Genomic DNA, 19,383 nt, shown 5'->3' with positions numbered 1-19,383 from the left:
TTGAAAAGTTTCGTTTAGTTGGCGCAGCATCTGTGGTCATATGCCGGAGAGAGACAGCACGGGAAGGAATTCTAGGAGAAGGGAACAGACCCCAGGAGACGGGACACAACCCCCGATTAACACCTGGTACCCATTCACTGCTGGGTGGACAGGGGCGTAGGGTATTGGAAAAGCCGCCCAAATTTTGCCACTCCGCCTGGGAATTGAACCCGGGCTCTCTCGGTTGTGAGCTGAGTGTGCTAACCACTGCACCACGAAGCCCCCATATAGTTGGGAAAAAAAAAGAAGTAATGAGTGATATATTAGTTCAGCAGTATCTCCGGTAATTTAATGCTGTGAGGAATATCTAAAGGCTCCAGTGTACCAACATTCAGTAACATCATTGGGGAGAGGGAGCAGGCCGTGGGGGCGCACTGACTCACCATCACCAGCAAGCCTAGGCTACTGGGTTCAGGGACAAACTCATTAAAAAGGATTTAATGCAAAATTCTTTTCCCTTTAGGAGGAAATTCAAATTGTTCTGTAAACTCATGCAGATGGTGTTACTAACTCAAATAACAGATAGGTGCAGTGAGTTGGCTATAATCTGAAAAGTAGTTTCAAATTTTAAAAATATACTTGTGTTAAAATGTTTCAAAAATTGGGATTTGTACTAAAACGTTTCAAAAATTGGTATTTGTACTAAAACGTTTCAAAAATTGGTATTTGTACTAAGTTGTTGCCATAGTTAGCACGTTGACGTAATTCAGACACTACCACTGCTCCGGTAAGCCTTGCACATTCACTAATTACTGTGCTTCATACACAAACTGTTCACTTGTTGAAGGAAACTGCAAAATTTATATGTGAATTTTTTGTACTTCTAGATAAAAATGTATGGGAAAAATTTTGGTAAACAGAGATGAACACAAAAGTGGGAGACAGTCGCTGATGAAAGGGAAACCAAACAGACGACAGACAGACAGAGATGGACAACTAGACAGACACAGAGGCAGCAAGGCACCCCTACCCCAGGCCGCGGGAGGGACACGTAGACCGGCGGCTTGTTCTCCGCCGTGATCTGGTCGCCGATGTCCTTGGTGAGGCTCTTGACGTCCCCCACCAGGTTGAGCCACATGTCCGCAAACACTGCAAAGGGAGCGGGAATTAGGACACTAACCCGGTAGCTGTGGGGGTCATGTTGGTTAGGTTAGGTTCAAGGCCCCTCTAAGCAAAATAATGAGAAAGAATCATCACTCACGCAAACCATTTTATAATATATATCAACGCATATGTGATCAGTTTATGCATCATCTATTTTGGGAGGTTTATATCATGGCAGAAATTTGGCCCATCGCTGGTACACGGTAAAGCCACAAATTTGGCCCGTCGCTGCTACACGGTAAAGCCACAAATTTGGCCCGTCGCTGGTACACGGTAAAGCCACAAATTTGGCCCGTCGCTGCTACACGGTAAAGCCACAAATTTGGCCCGTCGCTGCTACACGGTAAAGCCACAAATTTGGCCCATCACTGCTACACGGTAAAGCCACAAATTTGGCCCGTCGCTGGTACACGGTAAAGCCACAAATTTGGCCCATCGCTGCTACACGGTAAAGCCACAAATTTGGCCCATCGCTGCTACTGGGTTAACAACTTTTCTTTGGCATTTACAGAGAACAAGACATTTATGGTCACTCTGTTTTCTTATTATGATAAAGATCGATAAGCTTAATTACAGACAAGGCAGGATTTATTTGTATCTTTTATCTTTGCTTTTTACAGAAACAAAGATAACTCGGCCATTCTGTTCCCTTACCACGATGAAGATGAACAAAATTTACCCCACTCAGCCAACGCAACAAGGCTCAGGTAAGTCATTAGAATTTACTAATTACTTTTATTCCTTTCTTTGCTTATGTAGAAATTTAAGGGACCATGCGGTCTAACTTTTCTACCGTGTCTTTTATTTCTCTATTGCAAAGTGAACGGACTGGCTGACATGTCCCTCTCATCTGTTTCCTCACCCATCTCCCACTCATCCACATACATCCCACTCATCCATACATGTTCTTCTCACTCTAACACACATCCCCACTCATCCCCTAACAACTCCCACTCCTCCGCTCCCTCACCTTCCACGTTCTCCTTTGCGATCTTTGAGGTTGGGTAGAGGCAGAGTGTCTGGGCAGCCGTCACCACCTGTGGGCCGTAGATGCGAAGGTTGATCTCCCCGTACTTGGCGGCCACTTGTAGGGAGTCGGTGGTGGCGATGTGACGTAGGAGCTTGCACACCTGTGAAGCGAAAGGTATGGTTGGTTGTGGTGGGTAGATGCAGAAAACAATGGTGATGTATTATGTAGTATTAACATTTCTACTCAAACTCATCCCAGTGGTGTCCAACTTTCTGATGTAAGAGTTAGCCAGCTTCTTCATTCTTTCATCCCTCTCACTGATAAGCTTTGGAACTATCTATCTTGGTCTGTATTTGCTCCTTCCTACATAAAAGTCTTTCAAGTGTCTAACATATCTTCTCAAACTCATCCCAGTGGTGTCCAACTTTCTGATGTAAGAGTTAGCCAGCTTCTTCATTCTTTCATCCCTCCTACTGATAAGCTTTGGAACTATCTATCTTAGTCTGTATTTGCTCCTTTCAAGAGGGAAGTAGTGTCTAACATATCTTCTCAAACTCATCCTGGTGGTGTCCAATTTTCTGATGTAAGAGTTAGCCAGCTTCTTCATTCTTTCATCCCTCTCACTGAAAAGCTTTGGAACTTCCTATCTTGGTCTGTATTTCCTCCTTCCTACATAAAAGTCTTCTAGAGGGAAGTACCAAGACTTCTCTAACCAAAACTGATCACTCTCGCAGCTCAGCTAACATTTTATTCATATGAGCAGAGTTTTGAGGGGAGCGTTGTGTGGTTCATGTATAAAAAAAATCCATTGTAGAGTGAAAGCATTAGTAAAAATATTAGTAGATAGTTTTATTTTTACTAAACTGACTTGCCTATGAATTGCTCAATGGACAAACAGCTACAAATATAATATAGTTCCCATAGTTCCCCTTTTCTTTGAGGTTGTAGGACCTTGTGGATACTGGGAAAAGAACAAACTTAGTCTCTCCTCTCATATGTGTTCACTGTGTCACAAAACCAAGCCTCGGCCTCACCTCTTGTATGTGTTCAATGTGTTCGAGGAAGCGATCGGCGTACTCGTCGAGGCGCTCCTGGTCGGTGGCGAGGCCGGCGTTCTTGAGAGCACTGATGAGCTCACTCTCCTCGCACGCCCCCCGCACCAGCTCCTCCGCCTGTGTGACGCCATGCCAGGGGGTCTTAGTGTACGAGTGAAAGCGGTTTACAGTCAGCGCAGGAAGAAAGGGAGGAAAGAAGGAAGGCAGGAGAGAGGACAGAAAGGAAAAGTAGAGGAAAGTGAGGGCAACATTTAACAGGGCCTTTCTATTTCCCGTTTTTGTTGCCGTAAAAAAAATAGGAATGGAGGAGAGGGAAAAGGAAGGAGAGAGTTTACATGTACAAGGTAAGTCAGTGAAGGAAAAAAGGAAGGAACGAAGGAAGGGGAACAGCGAGAAAGAGTTAAGGAAGGAGAGAGCTTAAGTAGGGAAGGAGGAAGAGAGGGAGGAAAGAGAAATACTAAGGAAGGAGAGAGAAGAAGGAGAGATAAAGAAAGCTAGGAGAGAGAAGGGAAGGAAGGAGAGAGAGAGGAAGGAAGGAGAGAAAGCAAGGAGAGAGAAAGGAAGGAATGAGAGAGAGAGGAAGGAAGGAGAGAGAGAAAAAGAGGAAAGATCGAGAGAAGGAAAGAAGAAGAGAAAAAAGAAGTAAAGATCAAGAAAGTTAGCACGGACAGACACAGCAAGAGGTAGAGGCAGGCGAGTGAGAACCAACCTGCACAAGCGCCGTGGTCTGGAGCTGGTGTTTCATCTCCCGAGTGGCGGTCAGCACGGCGTTGATGGCTGTCTCAAGCTCGTCCCCAGGTGAGGGTGGCTCCTTCTGCTCCTGTGGGGGGAGGGCGGGTTAGTGGGGTGTCTTTCTATCTATCCTGACACACCATTGCATTTGTAGTTGATGTTTTGCTTGAGGTGTTTAGTAAGGGTTGTTGTTATATGTTGGTTGTATAATGATATGCTTGAGTTGGTCTTCATTTTGTCATATCATGGTACTTTTTTTTATAGCAATGGAAGGAGGTCTCTTTTCTCTCTCCTTTCTTCTATCCTTTCCCCTTTTCTCTCTCCTCTCCCTTTCTTTCCTCTCCTTTTCTCTTCTCTCCTCTCCTTCTCTCTCCTTTTCTTCTCTCCACTCCTTGTCTCTCCTCTCCTCTCATTAGGGAATATTTTTTTTACATCAACAGAGGTCTTGTATTTGGTAAAGGTCATAATATATCTTAGTGTGTCACCCCATAGTATACTTGTGTTTAAACTTTATTAACTGAACTATATTTTCACCAGTCTCGATCTTTCTTAACTGAGCCTCAAATTTAACCTGTTATCGGAAAAGGATGTGGTTTGTCTAAGGGCTGTAAGATATTTGGTAAAGGTCGTGATTTGATGTGTTATTCAATTGTCCCATAGAATAACTTGTGTATTTGTTAGTTTTAATGTCTCTGTTGAGGGTTATAATATGTTGTTTGTTAAGGAAATAGCTTAGAAGGGTTTGCTGTTGACCATTACAGCTTATTGCATTTGCCTGTCTGTTCTTTTCCTCTCCATTCCATTCCTTTTTCCTCCCTCCTCTTCATCTTTTCCTTCCTTCCACTCTCCTCTCCTCTCCTCTCCTTCCTTCCTTCCTTCCTTCCTCTCTCCTCTCCTCTCCTTCCTATCCTTCCACTCTCCTTCCTTCCTTCCTTCTTCAAACTCCTTCCTTGCGTCCCAAATTTTTCTTTGCATAAATCCACCAGAAAAACAATATAAAAACATGTCACTATATATAATTCGCATGCCCCAGAGATTTCATAACCAGCTCTAAGGTATCAAGTTTTTATATGAGACTCTACTTATTAATAACTGGCCACTACAGGAGTTAAGGAAAAAAAAAGGGATTAATTTTAACTTACCGTAACTTTCGCATAAAAACAACAAAGTTCACCAGACTGGTTTTATGAGGCGAAATATATAATCATCCTACAGCTGTTTCTCCTCTCCTCCTTCTCCTCCTTCTCCTCCCTTCTCTCCTTTCCTCTCCTTATTTTTCTCTTCTCTTCTTTCCTCATTCCATCCATTGCTCTCCTTTCCTCTCTTCTCTCCTCATTCCTTCTGTTTCTCTCCTCTCCTCTCCTTTCCTTCTTCTCCTCCCCCTTCTCTACTTATTTTTTCTCTTCTCCTTCCTCTCCTTATAAAAGCTTTTCATTATCTTAACCTCTTTCTGTATTTGCTCTTTCCTTCCCTCTCTTCTTTGTACCATCTCTTTTTTTCTCCTTTCCATACCCTTCTTCTTTTTTTGTACCCCTTCATGCCCCTATCTTCCTGTCCCATCCTCCCTCACCTCTTCTCCCTTTCTTTTTCCTTCCCATTTTCTCCTCCTTTCCTCTCCTTTCTTCTCTTTTCCTAACCCCTTCTTCTTTCCCTATCTTCCTGTCCCATCCTTCCTCCCTTTCTTCTCCTTTCCCATCCCCTCCTGTCCCATCCGCCCTTCCCTTCCTGCTAATCAACTAACTCAATCCTCAGCTTCTTCCTTTACCCCCAATCAAGGAACCAATCAGCACAGGGTCACTTCCATGGGCCTGACCTTGTTTGACCTTGTTTGACCTTGCCTTCCTTCCTTCAGTTCCCTTTTTGTCCCATCCCTTCCTTTATCTCTCTTTCTCCTCTCCACTTTCCTTCGTTACCTTATTCTTCCTCTTTTCCTCACCTTTCTTTCCTCCTCCCTCCCTTCATTCCTCTCCATCTTATCTCCCTCTCCCCCCTCCTCTTCTTCCTTCCTTTTCTCTCTCTTTCCTCTCCACTTTCCTTTCTTCCCTCCTCCCTCCCTTTCTTTCCTTTCCATCTTATCTCCCTCTCCCTCCCTTTCTCTCTCTCTTTCTCCTCTCCACTTTCCTTCCTTTCCTTATTCCTCTTTTCCTAACCTTTCTTCCCTCCTCCCTCCCTTTCGTTCCTCTCCATCATATCCCCCTCTCGTATCTGCCTCCCTTCCTCTCCTCCTCCTCCTCCTCCTCCTCCTCACACCTTTACCTTCCCCTACAATCGGCAGACTCAGCACTGCCTCCCCTACCCCGCCTAATCATCCCATCACCTAGTTCAGCATATCTATATTTACTCTTCTTCCCTTCTCCTTCCTTCCCTATGCACTCGTTCTCTCTCCTTTATCTTAATCTCTTCCTCTCTTCCCTATCTACCTCTTCTTTATTTGCCACTTCTCTTCTTCCCTCCTCCTCCTCCTATGTTAGCTCGCTCGCACTCTCCTTACCTCTCTCTCTCACTACTTTCAAGCCTCCCCCTCCCTCCTCTCCCTCCCCCTTCACCTCCCATCCTTTCCTCCCCCCCCTCAGACTTACCAGGTTGACGCCGACCCGTAGGAGCTGGTTGACCTGAAGGCGTATCCTGTCGGTGAGCAGTAGGATGTTCTCACGGTGTTCGTGGGACGTGTAGGCGGAATCTGTGAAGTCCTGCATCCTTTCGCATATCGTGTCCACCGCCTGAGGATTGTAGGATGTGGGGTAAGGGGGGGGGGGGGAGTGTTGTGCAGTGGTGAGGTATTGTATTGTATCGTTAATGTTTTTTTTTTTATTATTTTTTACATTTTTTTTGTTTTGTTTTTTTAGCTGTAAAAAAAATAAAATTGTTATACAGGGGAAGTATCGTTCACACATACGTACAAGAAAAAAAAAATCTTCCTTAGTTTTCCTGTGATATTTTTATTTTCCTCTTCATTCTCGTTTTTTCCTTCCTTATTCTCATTTCTTATTTTCCTCCCCTTTCTCTCAGTTTTTCCTTTTCCTCATTCTGCTGATCCTTCTTCCTCATTCTCATAATTTCCTTTTATTCTCATAATTTTCCTCTTCCTCTTTATCATAATTTCCTTTCCCTTTACCTTTCCTGCATTCCCCTCTTCTTTCCTCATTCCTTCTCTATCTATCTCTCTTCCCATCTTCCATACCTTGTTCCCTTCAATATATATACTCTCCTTCCTCTTCCTCTCATTTTCTTTCCTATTTTCTATTTCAATGAGGGAAGAAACACTTCCTCCCTCTCCCCCCTTTCCTCCTTGCTTCTTTCCTCTCCCTTCTCTTTCTCATCTACTTCTTCCCTTGTCTTCCCATTTTCTATATTTCCTTCTCTATCTATCTCTCTTCCCATCTCCCATATCCTGTTCCCTTCTATACACACTCTCCTTTCTCTGTGTACCTTCCTCTCTTCTCTCCCCCTTACCTGACACAGCCGGTCTCTCACAGCGGGCCCGAAGAGCGTCATCCGCGTCATCTCCACGGAGTCCTCGAGGTGACGGATGGCGCCGTACATGGTGTGGTTGTTGTCCCAGTCCTCCTGAGTGTAGCCAAGGGAAGGCTGTACGTGTTTGGAAAGGGGAAAGGTCGGGACAGTTGTGTAGATGTGTCAAGGTACTCGTTAAGTGATTTGCAAAGGTGTGGAACAGTATGAAATAGAGGGTGTGCATGCGATAGGTGTGTAACAGGGGAAAGAGTTTGGAAGGGTAGGTACAGGTGTGTGGACAGGTGTGTTAGAGGGGAAGGTGCTACACTTGACACGGGGTTGGGAAGGCAGACAGGTGTGTGGACAGGTGTGTAAGAAGGGAAGGTTTTATACTGATACAGGTTTGGGAAGGTAAACAGGTGTGGACAGGTGTGTAAGAAAGGGAAGGTTCTACACTGATACTCAGGTTTGGGAAGGCAGACAGGTGTGTGGACAGGAGTGTAAGAAAGGGAAGATTCTACACTTGACACTCGGGTTTGGAAAGGTAGAAACAGAAAAAGCTGTAATGTATGTATGTGAGTGACTTTGAAATGTCTATCAGGATGTGCACAGGTGTAGTTACGTTGGGAAAGGTGTGTTTATTACGAGATTCAGGTTGTCATTTTTAAAGGTGTGCGCGCGTGTGTGTGTGTGTGCGTGTCGAGTTTGTTAACGTACACACAACTTTAGTAACATACATACAGACAGACAGCGTTAACATTCACGCCCTTCCTGCTACACTGAGGCGGGGGATAAGAAAATATAAAAAAAGAAAATATGTAAGTTATGTAACCCTGAGAAGCATCGACCTACAGCCTTAATATAATCAGATTCTCTCTCTCTCTCTCTCTCTCTCTCTCTCTCTCTCTCTCTCTCTCTCATGCCTTGTTTGTGGGTTCGAATCCTACTTAGAAGCAGTTTAAAGATTCCGATTCCTTGCCAGAGTATAAGTACGGAAACTATAGAGGATCGAAACCCAGAGAGAGAGAGAGAGAGAGAGCGAGCAGTAAGTTACCCGGAGACAAACAAGAGACAGGACGTTGAGTGAACCTTGACCGTTGAGTGTATTGATCAGTGAGTCTTGAGGCTTCGAGGCGGAGGAGGAGGAAGAAGAAGAGGAGGAGGAGGAGGCTGGGTGTATTTGCTGGTAATATGTATGTGGATAGGTGTCTTCCTCTTCCTTCCTCCTCTTCCTCTTCCATATGTAGTGAGGAGGAGGAGGAGGCTGGGTGTATTTGCCGGTAATATGTATGTGCAAAGGTGTCTTCCTCTTCTTCTCTTCCTCCTTCCTTCCTTCCTCTATATGTGGCGAGGAAGAGGAGGAGGAGGAGGAAGGAGAAGAGGAGGCTGGTAAAATGTATGTGGGAAGGTGTCTCCTGCTCTTCCTTCTTCCTCTTCCTTCTTCCTTCCTTTCTTTCTCTTCCTTTCTTTCTTCCTCCCTTTCCTTCGTTCCTCCCTTTCTTTATTTCCTTTCTTTTTATCTCTCCTCCTCCTCCTCCTCCTCCTCCACCAACAATCTATGACTCCAGGATTGTTTCTCATCTCGAGGGGGGAAGGAAGAGACTGGAATAGGTGTGTGTGTGTGTTATTATGCAAGTGGTTAGGGTTACGAAAGCGAGGAGGAAGAGGAGGAGGAAGAAGAGGAGGAGGAGGAGATGACGGAAGGGTAACTGTATAAGGAGTGGGAGTAACGGTTCTATTTATATCTGTCTGTCTGTCTGTCTGTCTGAGGAAGTTGCGTTGTCTGATGGGTTGAAAGGAGGTGGTGTCTGTCTGTCTGTCTGTCTGAGCTACATTACGTCTGGTGGGCTTGAATGAATGTCTGTCTGTCTATGTCTTGGCGGAAGATCTCTCTATCTGTCTGTCTGTCTGTCTGTCTCTGAATTTGTAGTATTTGCTTCTCTGTCTACTTGGGAATACTTGTCTGTCTGTATATATGTCTAAGTGGTACATATGTTTGTCTGTCTCTTTACCCGCCTGTCTGTTATATGTGTGACTAGGTGGTATGTTTCTCAAGTATATATGTCTGTCTGTCTGTTTGATTACCTGTCTGATTAATTAGTACGTCTGTGTTCACCTGTTCGTCTGTCTGTCTACCTGTCTGTCTGTCTATTAAAGGTAACTCAGGTATGGGAGAGAGGAAAGGGAAGGTGGGAGGGCGGGGCAAAACTGTGGGAATATGTTTGCGCTCTCTCTCTCTCTCTCTCTCTCTCTCTCTCTCTCTCTCACTCAACATTGTAAGCCAGTCACGTTCCTTTTTGTGTTGTTCGTGTCTCTCTCTCTCTCTCTCTCTCTCTCTCTCTCTCTCTCTCTCTCTCTCTCTCTCTCTCTCTCTCTCTCTCTTGCACTCGTTTTCGCTTTTATTGTCTCCTTCTCTCCTACACACACACACACACACACACACACACACACACACACACACACACACACACACACACTACCACCACCTCCTCCTCCTCCCCCTCCCCTCCACATACCTGCCGCGTCCTGAGGGAACCCGGAGACTCTGCTGGGGACTGTCCATTTATTCTCGGCTCCCCGTGGGCGTTGACCGAGTCCAGCACGCCGTCCTTGACCACGTAGTGAATGAGGTCCATGGCGCGGCGCATCTGGCAGAACACGGTGTCTCGGTTCTCGCGGGAGGTCAGGCACTCGGGGTGACGTAAGCATACCTGTGAGGGGGGCGAAGGGGAGGGTTAGTGAGGGCAGGTGTGGGGTTAGGAAAGGTCGGTAAGTGGGGTTGAAAGGTGCTTGTATGTTATTTTTCATTAAGAGAAGAGAAACGACGGAGGAGAGGGTTTGACAGACAGCATGAAGGTGATTTGAAGGTGTGGACGCGTAGGAAGGAAAATGGGAAGGGAGAGAGAGAAGGGAGACTAAAGGAACCAAATACACCTGAAAAGAGAGAGAGACAAACGGGAGAGATAGGAGAGAAAGAAGTGGGTCGATACGGAGGCTGAAGAGACGGACCTAACTTAACATGTAATGGAAGGAGAAGAGAAGGCGGAGAGAAAAATGGAGAGATAGTATGTTGATGAAGCATATGGAGGGGAGGAGAAATATATATAAGAAGGGAAAGTATATATGTGTGTGCTTGTAGATGTATAGATAGTTATATAGGACCCAACTTAACCTATAGAGGGGATGAAGAGAAGGCGTGTGGTTAGGAGAGAAAAGTGGAGAGATAGAAAGTTTATGAGGAAGGGGAAGAGAAAGATACGAGAGAAGGAAGGGAAAGTGTGTGTGTGTGTGTGTGTGTGTGTGTGTGCAAGTGAACAGGTGCATTGGGGAAACACATAGCGCGTTGGCGAGGATATATGTGACAGGAAGGACGTGTGGAGGGAGAGGAAACAGACAGGCGTGAGGAGAGAGGGAAGGTGTGTGTGTGTGTGTGACTAGAACAGGTGAACAGAGGAACAGGGAAGTGGAGGAGATATATATGTTGGCGACGAATTATGTGTGAAGGAAAGGAAAGGAATCAGCTCAAGGGTAAAAAAAAGAAAAGAAAAGCCTAATCATTGCCCTTTGATAAACATATGCGATGGGAAAAAAGACGAGTTTTATAAGGACATATGAAAGTGTTATATAGACGGCGTGGAGTGAGTCGCATGTTAGTGAGAAAAGATATAAGGAAAGATAAAAAGGTGGGATGAAAGGGAGAAAGAGAAAATGGGTTTGATAAGGGCACAGGTAGAAGGGTTTGACAGACAGCGTGAAGGTGTCTTGAATGTCTGTCTGTCTGTCTCTAAAGGGATGGGGTTATGATGGAATAGACATGCTTGGCGGAAGGTCTGTCTATCTATCTGTCTGTCTGTCTGTGATGTAAGGGCGTGAATGCGTGTGGAAAGAAGGAAAATGGAAAGGAAGGGAAATGTGAAAGGAACCAAATATACCTGAAAAGAGAGGGAGAGAGAATGCATATGTGTGTTAGTGGTTTGGACAGGTGTGTAGGAGGAGGAGGAGGAGGGGAGTGAGACGATGGAAGAAGGAAGACATGGAAGGAAGGAATGAAGGAAGAATGTCTAGATAAGAAAACGATAAGATAGATAAGAAAGGAATGAAGGAATGAAGAAAGAAAATGTTTAGATATGGAAACGAAGAGTGAGGGTTCTGCTTATGTCTGTATGTCTGTATATATGTCTAAGATAGTTACATTAGGCCTGATGGGATGATAAGAGATAGTTTGTTTGTAATGTCTGTATATATCTGTCTGTGAGAAGAGTTATGAGGTCCAAATATCGCTGGGTAATAGAGTAACACAGATATTTATAAGAGGGCGAGATGGATAGTATTAAAATGACCGAGGGAGGCAGCGACAGACAAAACGGTGATAAGGGAACAGAGAAAAGGATAAATGGAGATGGATGATAACAAATGGGAGAGGGAGAGATATGTGCATAAAGAGTGGATAAAGAGAAAGTGACAAATTAGAAATGAATGGAAGGAGAGAGGAGAATAGAGGAGAGGAGGGAGAAAAGAGGGAACCGGGTCAGGGAGAGAGAAAAATGTGGATAAAAATGGAGAAAAACAAAAATGAGAAAATTGAGGAAAAGAAAAGGAATTATAAGGGGAAGAAAGAATGGATTTTGAAGATAATTGATGATTGAGAAATGACGTACGAGGATGAAATGTGAAAGAAAATAATGAAAAAAACGGGAGAATTAAGGAGAAGGAAAATAAAGTAATCAGGGAAGAAAGAATGGATTAGAAGGAAAATGAATGATGGAGGAATGAAGTTTGAGAAAGAAATGTGAATGAAAAAGAGAGAAAACAAAAACAAGATAACTGAAAGAAAAAAGTAATAAAGGAAAGAAAGAATGGATAAGGAGGAAAATGAATGATTGGAGATTGAAGTATGAGAGGAAAAATGTTAATGAAGGGAAAATAAAAATGAAAACTAAGGAAAAGAAGAAAAGATGCAAAGGAAAATAACCGAAAATACGCATAAAAGGTAAAAACGAGGAAGAGAGAGAGAGAGAGAGAGAGAGAGAGAGAGAGAGAGAGAGAGAGGTGATGACGGAGTGGATTAATGGAAAAAGGGGAAAGGAAGGGGAGGAAGATAAATGAAAACGAAGTAGAGGAGGAGGAGGAGGAGGAGGAGGAAGAAGAAGAGGAGGAGGAGGAGGAGAAGGGTGAATAGAGGAAGCTAAATGGAGACACATGAGAGAGAGAGAGAGAGAGAGAGAGAGAGAGATTTATTACACCATCTCCCGAAGTGTCATGTAAGAGAGTTCGGTATCCTGTTAACTTTAATGGCCGAATCGCCTCTATATCGTTAGCAAAATCCAGTTCCCGTTGATTGAAGCTTCGAACCCCTTATGTGTGAAGCTTCGAAACCCTTATGTGTGAAGCTTCGAAACCCTTATGTGTGAAGCTTCGAAACCCTTATGTGTGAAGCTTCGAAACCCTTATGTGTGAAGCCTCGAGCCCTTATCTTGGTCTCACTTCGCTTGTATCTCGTGTGTGTGTGTGTGTGTGTGTGTGTGTGTGTGTGTGTGTATTGTTTCCTGTTATTTGGTAAGTGGAGAGTTATCGATAAGCTCTTGGGAAGTTGGTCTAATTTGCTCTCTTGTTTCACTGTCTTGCTTGTAAACAAAGTAGTAAAAATGGGGTCTTCAAGAACGTATATGAATTCTTTTACCTCCATTTTTGTCTTTATTTCATTCTTGCTAAAACGAAGAGATGAAAATAAGGTCTTCAAGAATCTGTATAACTTCTTTTAACTCTATTTTTGTCTTTCTCGTTTGATTCTTGCTAATACGAAGGGATAAAAAAATGTCTTGAAGAATCTATATAATTTCTTTTACCTCGATTTTTGTCTATTATTTCATTCTTGCTAAAACGACGGGATTCAAAATGTCTTCAAGAATGTATATAATCTCTTTTACCTCGATTTTTGTCTATCATTTCATTCTTGCTAAAACAAAGTGATAAAAAATGTCTTCAAGAGTGTATATAATCTCTTTTACCTCGATTTTTGTCTATTATTTCATTCTTGCTAAAACGGTTATAAGAAAAAGTGTCGTAAAGAATATAAGCAACCTCTTTTAGCTCCTATGTAATTACTTTTGGCAGCATAATTATAATCTACTGTAACATTTTTTTTTGGGAGAATTAAATGTCTCGTCTATTTTTAAAGTTATGAAAAAAAGTGATAACGTATATTTTTCTTTTCGCACATTTTGCTTATTTTTCATAGTGTAATTCTTTTTTTTTTTCTGAAGTAATTGTCTACTGCGTGTTTCTGCTAAATTAAGATAAATGGCATAAATAACGAGTAATTCACTTAGCCCTTGCACAGGTAATTCGTTCAAGTGCAATGTGTGAGATCGTATTATATTATTTTTAAAAGATATGACAAGTAAAAAAAAAAATTGCAGATATGATTAGTAAAAAAAGTTTGTAGATATGACAGATAAAAAAGTTTGTAGATATGACAGATAAAAAAGTTTGTAGATATGACAGATAAAAAAGTTTGTAGATATGACAGATAAAAAAGTTTGTAGATATGACAGATAAAAAAGTTTGTAGATATGACAGATAAAAGAGTTTGTAGATATGACAGATAAAAGAGTTTGTAGATATGACAGATAAAAAAGTTTGTAGATATGACAGATAAAAAAGTTTGTAGATTTGACAGATAAAAGAGTTTGTAGATATGACAGATAAAAAAGTTTGTAGATATGACAGATAAAAGAGTTTGTAGATATGACAGATAAAAAAGTTTGTAGATATGACATAAAAAAAAGTTTGCAGAAATGATATGCAAAAAAAAAAAAGTTAAAGTTGCTAATTAAACCGTGAATTATCTCATATTTTTTTAGTGTTGTTTTTGTTCAAAGATTATAACCTCATGTAGCACCTGAGACAATTAACTAACACCTTAATTTGACACACATTCACACGTTTGTATATCAATTATCTAAGACAAAAAAAGGAGAAACTTTGTGATATGCAAAACTTATAATGTCTCCACTTGCTTATTGCGTAATGTTATATCGCAGTATCCATATTTTACCGAGATATCAGATTACTTTAGTCCTCTCAGCGAAGGAAGAAAATAAAAGCTATGCAAAACGTTTAAAATTCCTTCAGTTCTTGCTTATTACGTTTGTTTTTCAGCTTGCGCATATCACCTGCCCAAGACCACCTTTTTTTTAATTAGTCTTTCTTAAAATATCTCGAACTATTGCCTTTTCAGTAACCCACAATGCTCCCTTCTTTCCGTCTCTCCATACTGCCCTTGAAATGACTCCTCTGCTGTCAAAAACAAAAATAATAATAAATAAATAAATAAATAAATCTACACTCAGCTTTTTTTTTCTTCTCTCTCTCCTTCTATCCGTCTCTCCTATCTATCTATCTAACTATCCATCTCTTTTTCTCTCATTCTTTGCGTAACGTATATCTTATCATCCATATTTTACCGAGACAATGAATTAATCAACGCTCAGATAATACAACTTCCTTATTAAACAATCAATTACCTCGGGGATTACATGGAAGTCCAATCTTAGCTCAACAACAACAACAGCAACGACAACAACAGCCACGCACTAAAGCGGCCGTACCAGCACACACCTTTGTTAATTACCGTTGTTTACCTGCAATATAAACATCAAGTGCAACAAAGGCTCTCAAACGGGCGTACAATTAATAGCTGCATTGTGCTCGTTTGTTATATCAGGTGCCTCGTGATGGAAATGGATGTATTCGATCATGCATGACAAAGGCCTTTCCTAACGTACTCCAGGAAATATTCGATCATCGTCATCATCAGTGTTATTAGTCCACTGTATGACAAAGGCCTTTCCCAACGTACTCCAGGAAATATTCGATCATCGTCATCAACATCAGTCTGTATTTTTAGTCCACTGTATGACAAAGGCCTTTCCCAACGTACTCCAGGATCAGTCAGTAACCCAAAATGCTCCTTTCTTTCTGTCTCTCCATGTAATAGCTTTTTTTCTTTATCTCTCCATCTATCTGTCTATCTAACTATCTATCTATCTATCTATCTATATCAATCTATCTATCTATCCATCTTTTTTTTTCCTTGTCTTCATTCCTCCAATTAATTCAGACGTTCTGGGAAATTTACCTTCAACACCTGTCAGCGAGGAGCAGGTAAAGTACACGTTAATTAGTACCTTGTTTTATACCTGACGGACGGGAAGAAGACAGGTAGACAGGTTGGGATGGAGGACGGGAGAGGAGGGAAGGGAGGAAGAGAAGAAGGAAAGGAGGGAAGGGAAGGAGGGAAGGGAGAGAGAGTGGATATTTTTTTGAGAACTTGAAGTAATGTGATAGGAAGTTAAGAATAGGAAGGAGATAAGGGAGAAAGTGAAGGAGGAGGAGGAGGAGGAGGAGGAAAGAAGGAGAGAGTGGGAAAGAGAAAGGAGCGAGATTGGAGAGAGGTAGATTGTGAATGCAGGTAGGTAGGAGAGAGAGAGAGAGAGAGAGAGAGAGAGAGAGAGAGAGAGAGAGAGAGAGAGAGAGAGAGAGAGAGAGAGAGAGAGATGGAGAGAGAGAAGGGAGGGAATGGAAGGAGGGGAGAGAGAGAGAAGGGAAGAAAAGAGAGAATAAATGAAAAGAAAGAAAGTATGAAAAAAATATGAAGCGAAGCAGAGAGAGAGAGAGAGAGAGAGAGAGAGAGAGAGAGAGAGAGAGAGAGAGAGAGAGAGAGAGAGAGAGAGAGAGAGAGAGAGAGAGAGAGAGAGAGAGAGAGAGAGAGAGAGAGAGAGAGAGAGAGAGAAAACATGAATGGGAATAAGAGAGATTGGATGAAACGAAGGAAAAAAGAGTGAAGGAAAAACAAACACAGACAAAAGTTAGAAGCAAGAACAAAAACAACAAAGAAAACAAAAGTGAGAAAGAGACAAGGAGAAGGAGAATGAAGCGGAGGAGGAGGAGGAGGAGGAGGAGGAGGAGGAGGAGGAAGGCGACAAGACATTAGTGGCGAAGAGGAGAGAAGAGGAAAGGAGAGAAAGACAATGAGGAGGAAAAATAAAGGAGAGGAAGAGTTTACAAGAGGAACATTTACGGTAGGAAGAAGAGGAGAGACACATCATGGAGAGAAAAAAAAAAAAAGAAAAAAAAAGTCTGGAAGAAGTAACACAGAGAGAGAGAAAGAGATAAGAAGAGAAAGAGAGAGAAGAAACATGGGCGAGGAGAAAGCGAAAAAATAAAAGAGAAACGAAGGAGAGGAAGAGATATAAAACAGTAGGAAGAGAAAGAAAAAGAAAAAAAAAGAAAACTCGGGGAGAAATACCTGGGAGAGAGAAAGGGAGAAGAGAGGGGAGAGAAGGCGAGGGGAAGGACAAAGGGAGAGAGAGAGAGAAGGGGGGAGAGATAGGAGACAAGGGGAAGAGAGAGAGAGAGAGAGAGAGAGAGAGAGAGAGAGAGAGAGAGAGAGAGAGAGAGAGAGAGAGAGAGAGAGAGAGAGAGAGAGAGAGAGAGAGAGAGAGAGAGAGAGAGAGAGAGAGAGAGAGAGAGAGAGAGAGTAAAAGGGAGAGAGAGGGAGATGAAGATAGGGAACAGGGAAACGGAGAAAAACAAAAAAAAGAAGAAGAGGAGAAAGAACAGGAAATAGAAAGAGAGAGAGAGAGAGAGAGAGAGAGAGAGAGAGAGAGAGAGAGAGAGAGAGAGAGAGAGAGAGAGAGAGAGAGAGAGAGAGAGAGAGAGAGAGAGAGAGAGAGAGAAAGAGAAGAGATAGAGAAAAGAGAGAAAGATTAGATCAAGGATAGAGATGAAAAATAGGAGAGAGAGATAATGAGACACGAGTATATATTGAGATAAGAAGTTAGGAAAAAAGAGAAGTTAGCGATAGACGGGAGAATAGATAGAGAAATATGAAGCGAGATAGAAAGCGATAGAGAAAGATTGGTAGATAGAGGTAAAAGTAATAGATTCATGATAAATGGGAGAATAGATATAGATGAAAATTGGTAGAGATGAAGGTAAAAATTAGATTAGAGAAAACAGGAAAAAATGCATTAAAAAGAGATTTGTGGAGGATAGGAGATAACAACGAAAATGAAAAAGAAAAGGAGGAAAAGAGTTTGCAAAAAGGAACATTAACAGTATAAAGACTGGAGATAAAAATGAGAAAAAAAGTTAAATGTGCTAAAAAAATGGACCTGTAGAGAAACAAAAGAATAATAAACAAAACAAAAAAAACAAAAGAAAGAATGAGACGCGAGAGAAAACTTACCCAAACAACAACAACAACAACAATAACATAAGCTGAAAAAAAAGGAGGGTGAAGGGGGAGGGAGAGGAAGTGGAAGAGGCGGAGGAGGAAGCGGAGGAGGAGGAGGAGGAGGAGGAGGAGAGGAAGAAGAAGAGGAAGAGGAGGGGAAAAAGGAAGTTGGGAGGAGGAGGAGGAGGAGGAGGCGAAGGAGAAAAAAGGAAGGAGGAGGAGGAGGAGGAGGAGGAGGAGGAGGAGAAGGAGAAGGAGAATAGCTACCTACTTCAGGATCAAGAGGAGAGGCAAACAGGTAGTACTCAAAAGGAAGAGGAAAACCAGTACTTCAGCTTCAAGAGGAGAGAGAGAGAGAGAGAGAGAGAGGGGACGGTAACACGAGCCAAACACATACTTTTGAGGCTGTAAGAAGCATCATGGTGGAGCGGTCGAGCACTTGTCTTGCGGCCGCCATCTGCGCGCGCCTCCTCTCGTCCTTGAGGTCGGCCGCGCGGTCCCCGGTGAGGTGCGCCAGCTCCACCATCTCGGCCCCGAAGTGACTGAACGCCTTCACGAACTCGGTAAAGTTGGTGACGCTCTCCAGCCGCGACAGACTGTGGGTTACCTGGGGGAGGAAAGCACAGGTGAGGAGATGCGAGGTGGAGAGGCTGGTGACGAAGGGAATAATGGAAAGAGAGATAATGGCAGTCGAAGTTACCTGTGGGAAAGCATAGGTGAGGAAATGCGAGGTAGAGAGGCTGGTGTATCCTTGTGTAACCTTGTGGAAGGGAATATTGGAAAGGGAGATAAAGACAGACTGATTTACCTGTCGGAGAGCACAGGTGAGGAGATGAGATAAAGCTGCTTAGAGTGAAGAAAGGAAGGGAAAGGATAGAGGGAGAGAGATAAAGCGAGACTGAGTTACCTGTAGAAAAGAGGAGATGGGAAATTATGAGGAAGAGAGTGAGAGGGAAGGGAAAGGATGGTTGGAGGGAGATGGCGAGAAGTGTTACGCAAGGAAGAGAGAAGAGGAGATGAAGTGAGGAGATATAGAGATGAAGATGCTGAAGAATGAGGGAGGGAAGGGACATTATGGAAGGAGAGAGATAGAGAGATAAGTGTTACCTGTAGAAGAATTGAGGAGAGTGGATGAAGTGAGGAGATGAGGGTCAAAAGGATGCTGGTGAGTGAGGAAGGGAGGGAGAGGGAGATGATGTAAGGAGAGTGAGAGACAGTAGAAAAGAGACAGAGATAGTGAGTTACCTGTGAACGAGGAACTGCAAGGGAGATGAGATAAAGGTGTTAGAGGGAAAGAAAGATAGAGAGAGGAAAATACCGAATGTTTAGAAGAGCTACAAAAGATGAAAGAGTGAGTTAACGAAAGAGATAAAGAAAAAAAAGAAAGAAAAGGAGAGAAGGATTTTTGAAGATTTAGGAAGGAAGGAAAGAAAGTTAGAGAGAGGAAAATAGAGAGAATACCGAATGTTTAGAAGAGCTACAAAAGGTAAATAGGTGAGTTAACGAAAGAGATAAATAAAAAAAAGAGAGAAAAGAAGCGAAGGATGTTTGTAGATTTAGAAGTAACAAAGAGAAAGAATGAGTGAGCGGAAAATGTGTGTGTGTGTGTGTGTGTGTGTGTGTGTGTGTGTGTGTACCGAGGTGACAGCGTGTGAGTGAGTGAGTGTAAGGAAGAGGAAACGGGAGGAAAAGGTTAAGTTTGGAAAAGGAAGGAATAACAACCACGAAGCTTATTTTTAAGACTTCAACGGAAAGCGAGATGAAGTTCCCACGCCTCAAAGAACTGTATT

At 42.7% G+C, this 19,383-nt stretch overlaps 1 protein-coding gene across 10 annotated transcripts in view; it reads right to left on the bottom strand.

The window, feature by feature from the left end:
* The window catches only part of LOC126983293 (alpha-catulin-like), a 131,364-nt gene that overhangs the window by 17,039 nt on the left and 94,942 nt on the right, over window positions 1–19,383 (bottom strand). For 6 of the 10 annotated variants that reach the window (XR_007735764.1, XM_050835947.1, XM_050835951.1 and 3 more), the window contains exons 4-11: window positions 17,991–18,200; window positions 9,870–10,064; window positions 7,354–7,488; window positions 6,480–6,620; window positions 3,878–3,988; window positions 3,148–3,309; window positions 2,114–2,273; window positions 1,010–1,128 (exon numbers count right to left, since the gene is read on the bottom strand). Coding sequence is in view for 9 of the 10 variants with exons in the window: in XM_050835947.1 (XP_050691904.1) it covers window positions 1,010–1,128; window positions 2,114–2,273; window positions 3,148–3,309; window positions 3,878–3,988; window positions 6,480–6,620; window positions 7,354–7,488; window positions 9,870–10,064; window positions 17,991–18,200 (1,233 nt within the window). In the remaining variant the exon portion in view is untranslated. The remainder of the gene's footprint in view (window positions 1–1,009; window positions 1,129–2,113; window positions 2,274–3,147; window positions 3,310–3,877; window positions 3,989–6,479; window positions 6,621–7,353; window positions 7,489–9,869; window positions 10,065–17,990; window positions 18,201–19,383) is intronic. The other 4 variants (XM_050835952.1, XM_050835954.1, XM_050835950.1 and 1 more) reach the window with 3 other exon arrangements.

This window comes from Eriocheir sinensis, chromosome 53 (assembly GCF_024679095.1).
Source record: "Eriocheir sinensis breed Jianghai 21 chromosome 53, ASM2467909v1, whole genome shotgun sequence".
NCBI classification, from domain to species: Eukaryota; Metazoa; Arthropoda; class Malacostraca; order Decapoda; family Varunidae; genus Eriocheir; species Eriocheir sinensis.
The sequence above is the reverse complement of the archived record's forward strand: the minus strand, read 5'-3'. Positions and strand labels throughout refer to the sequence as shown.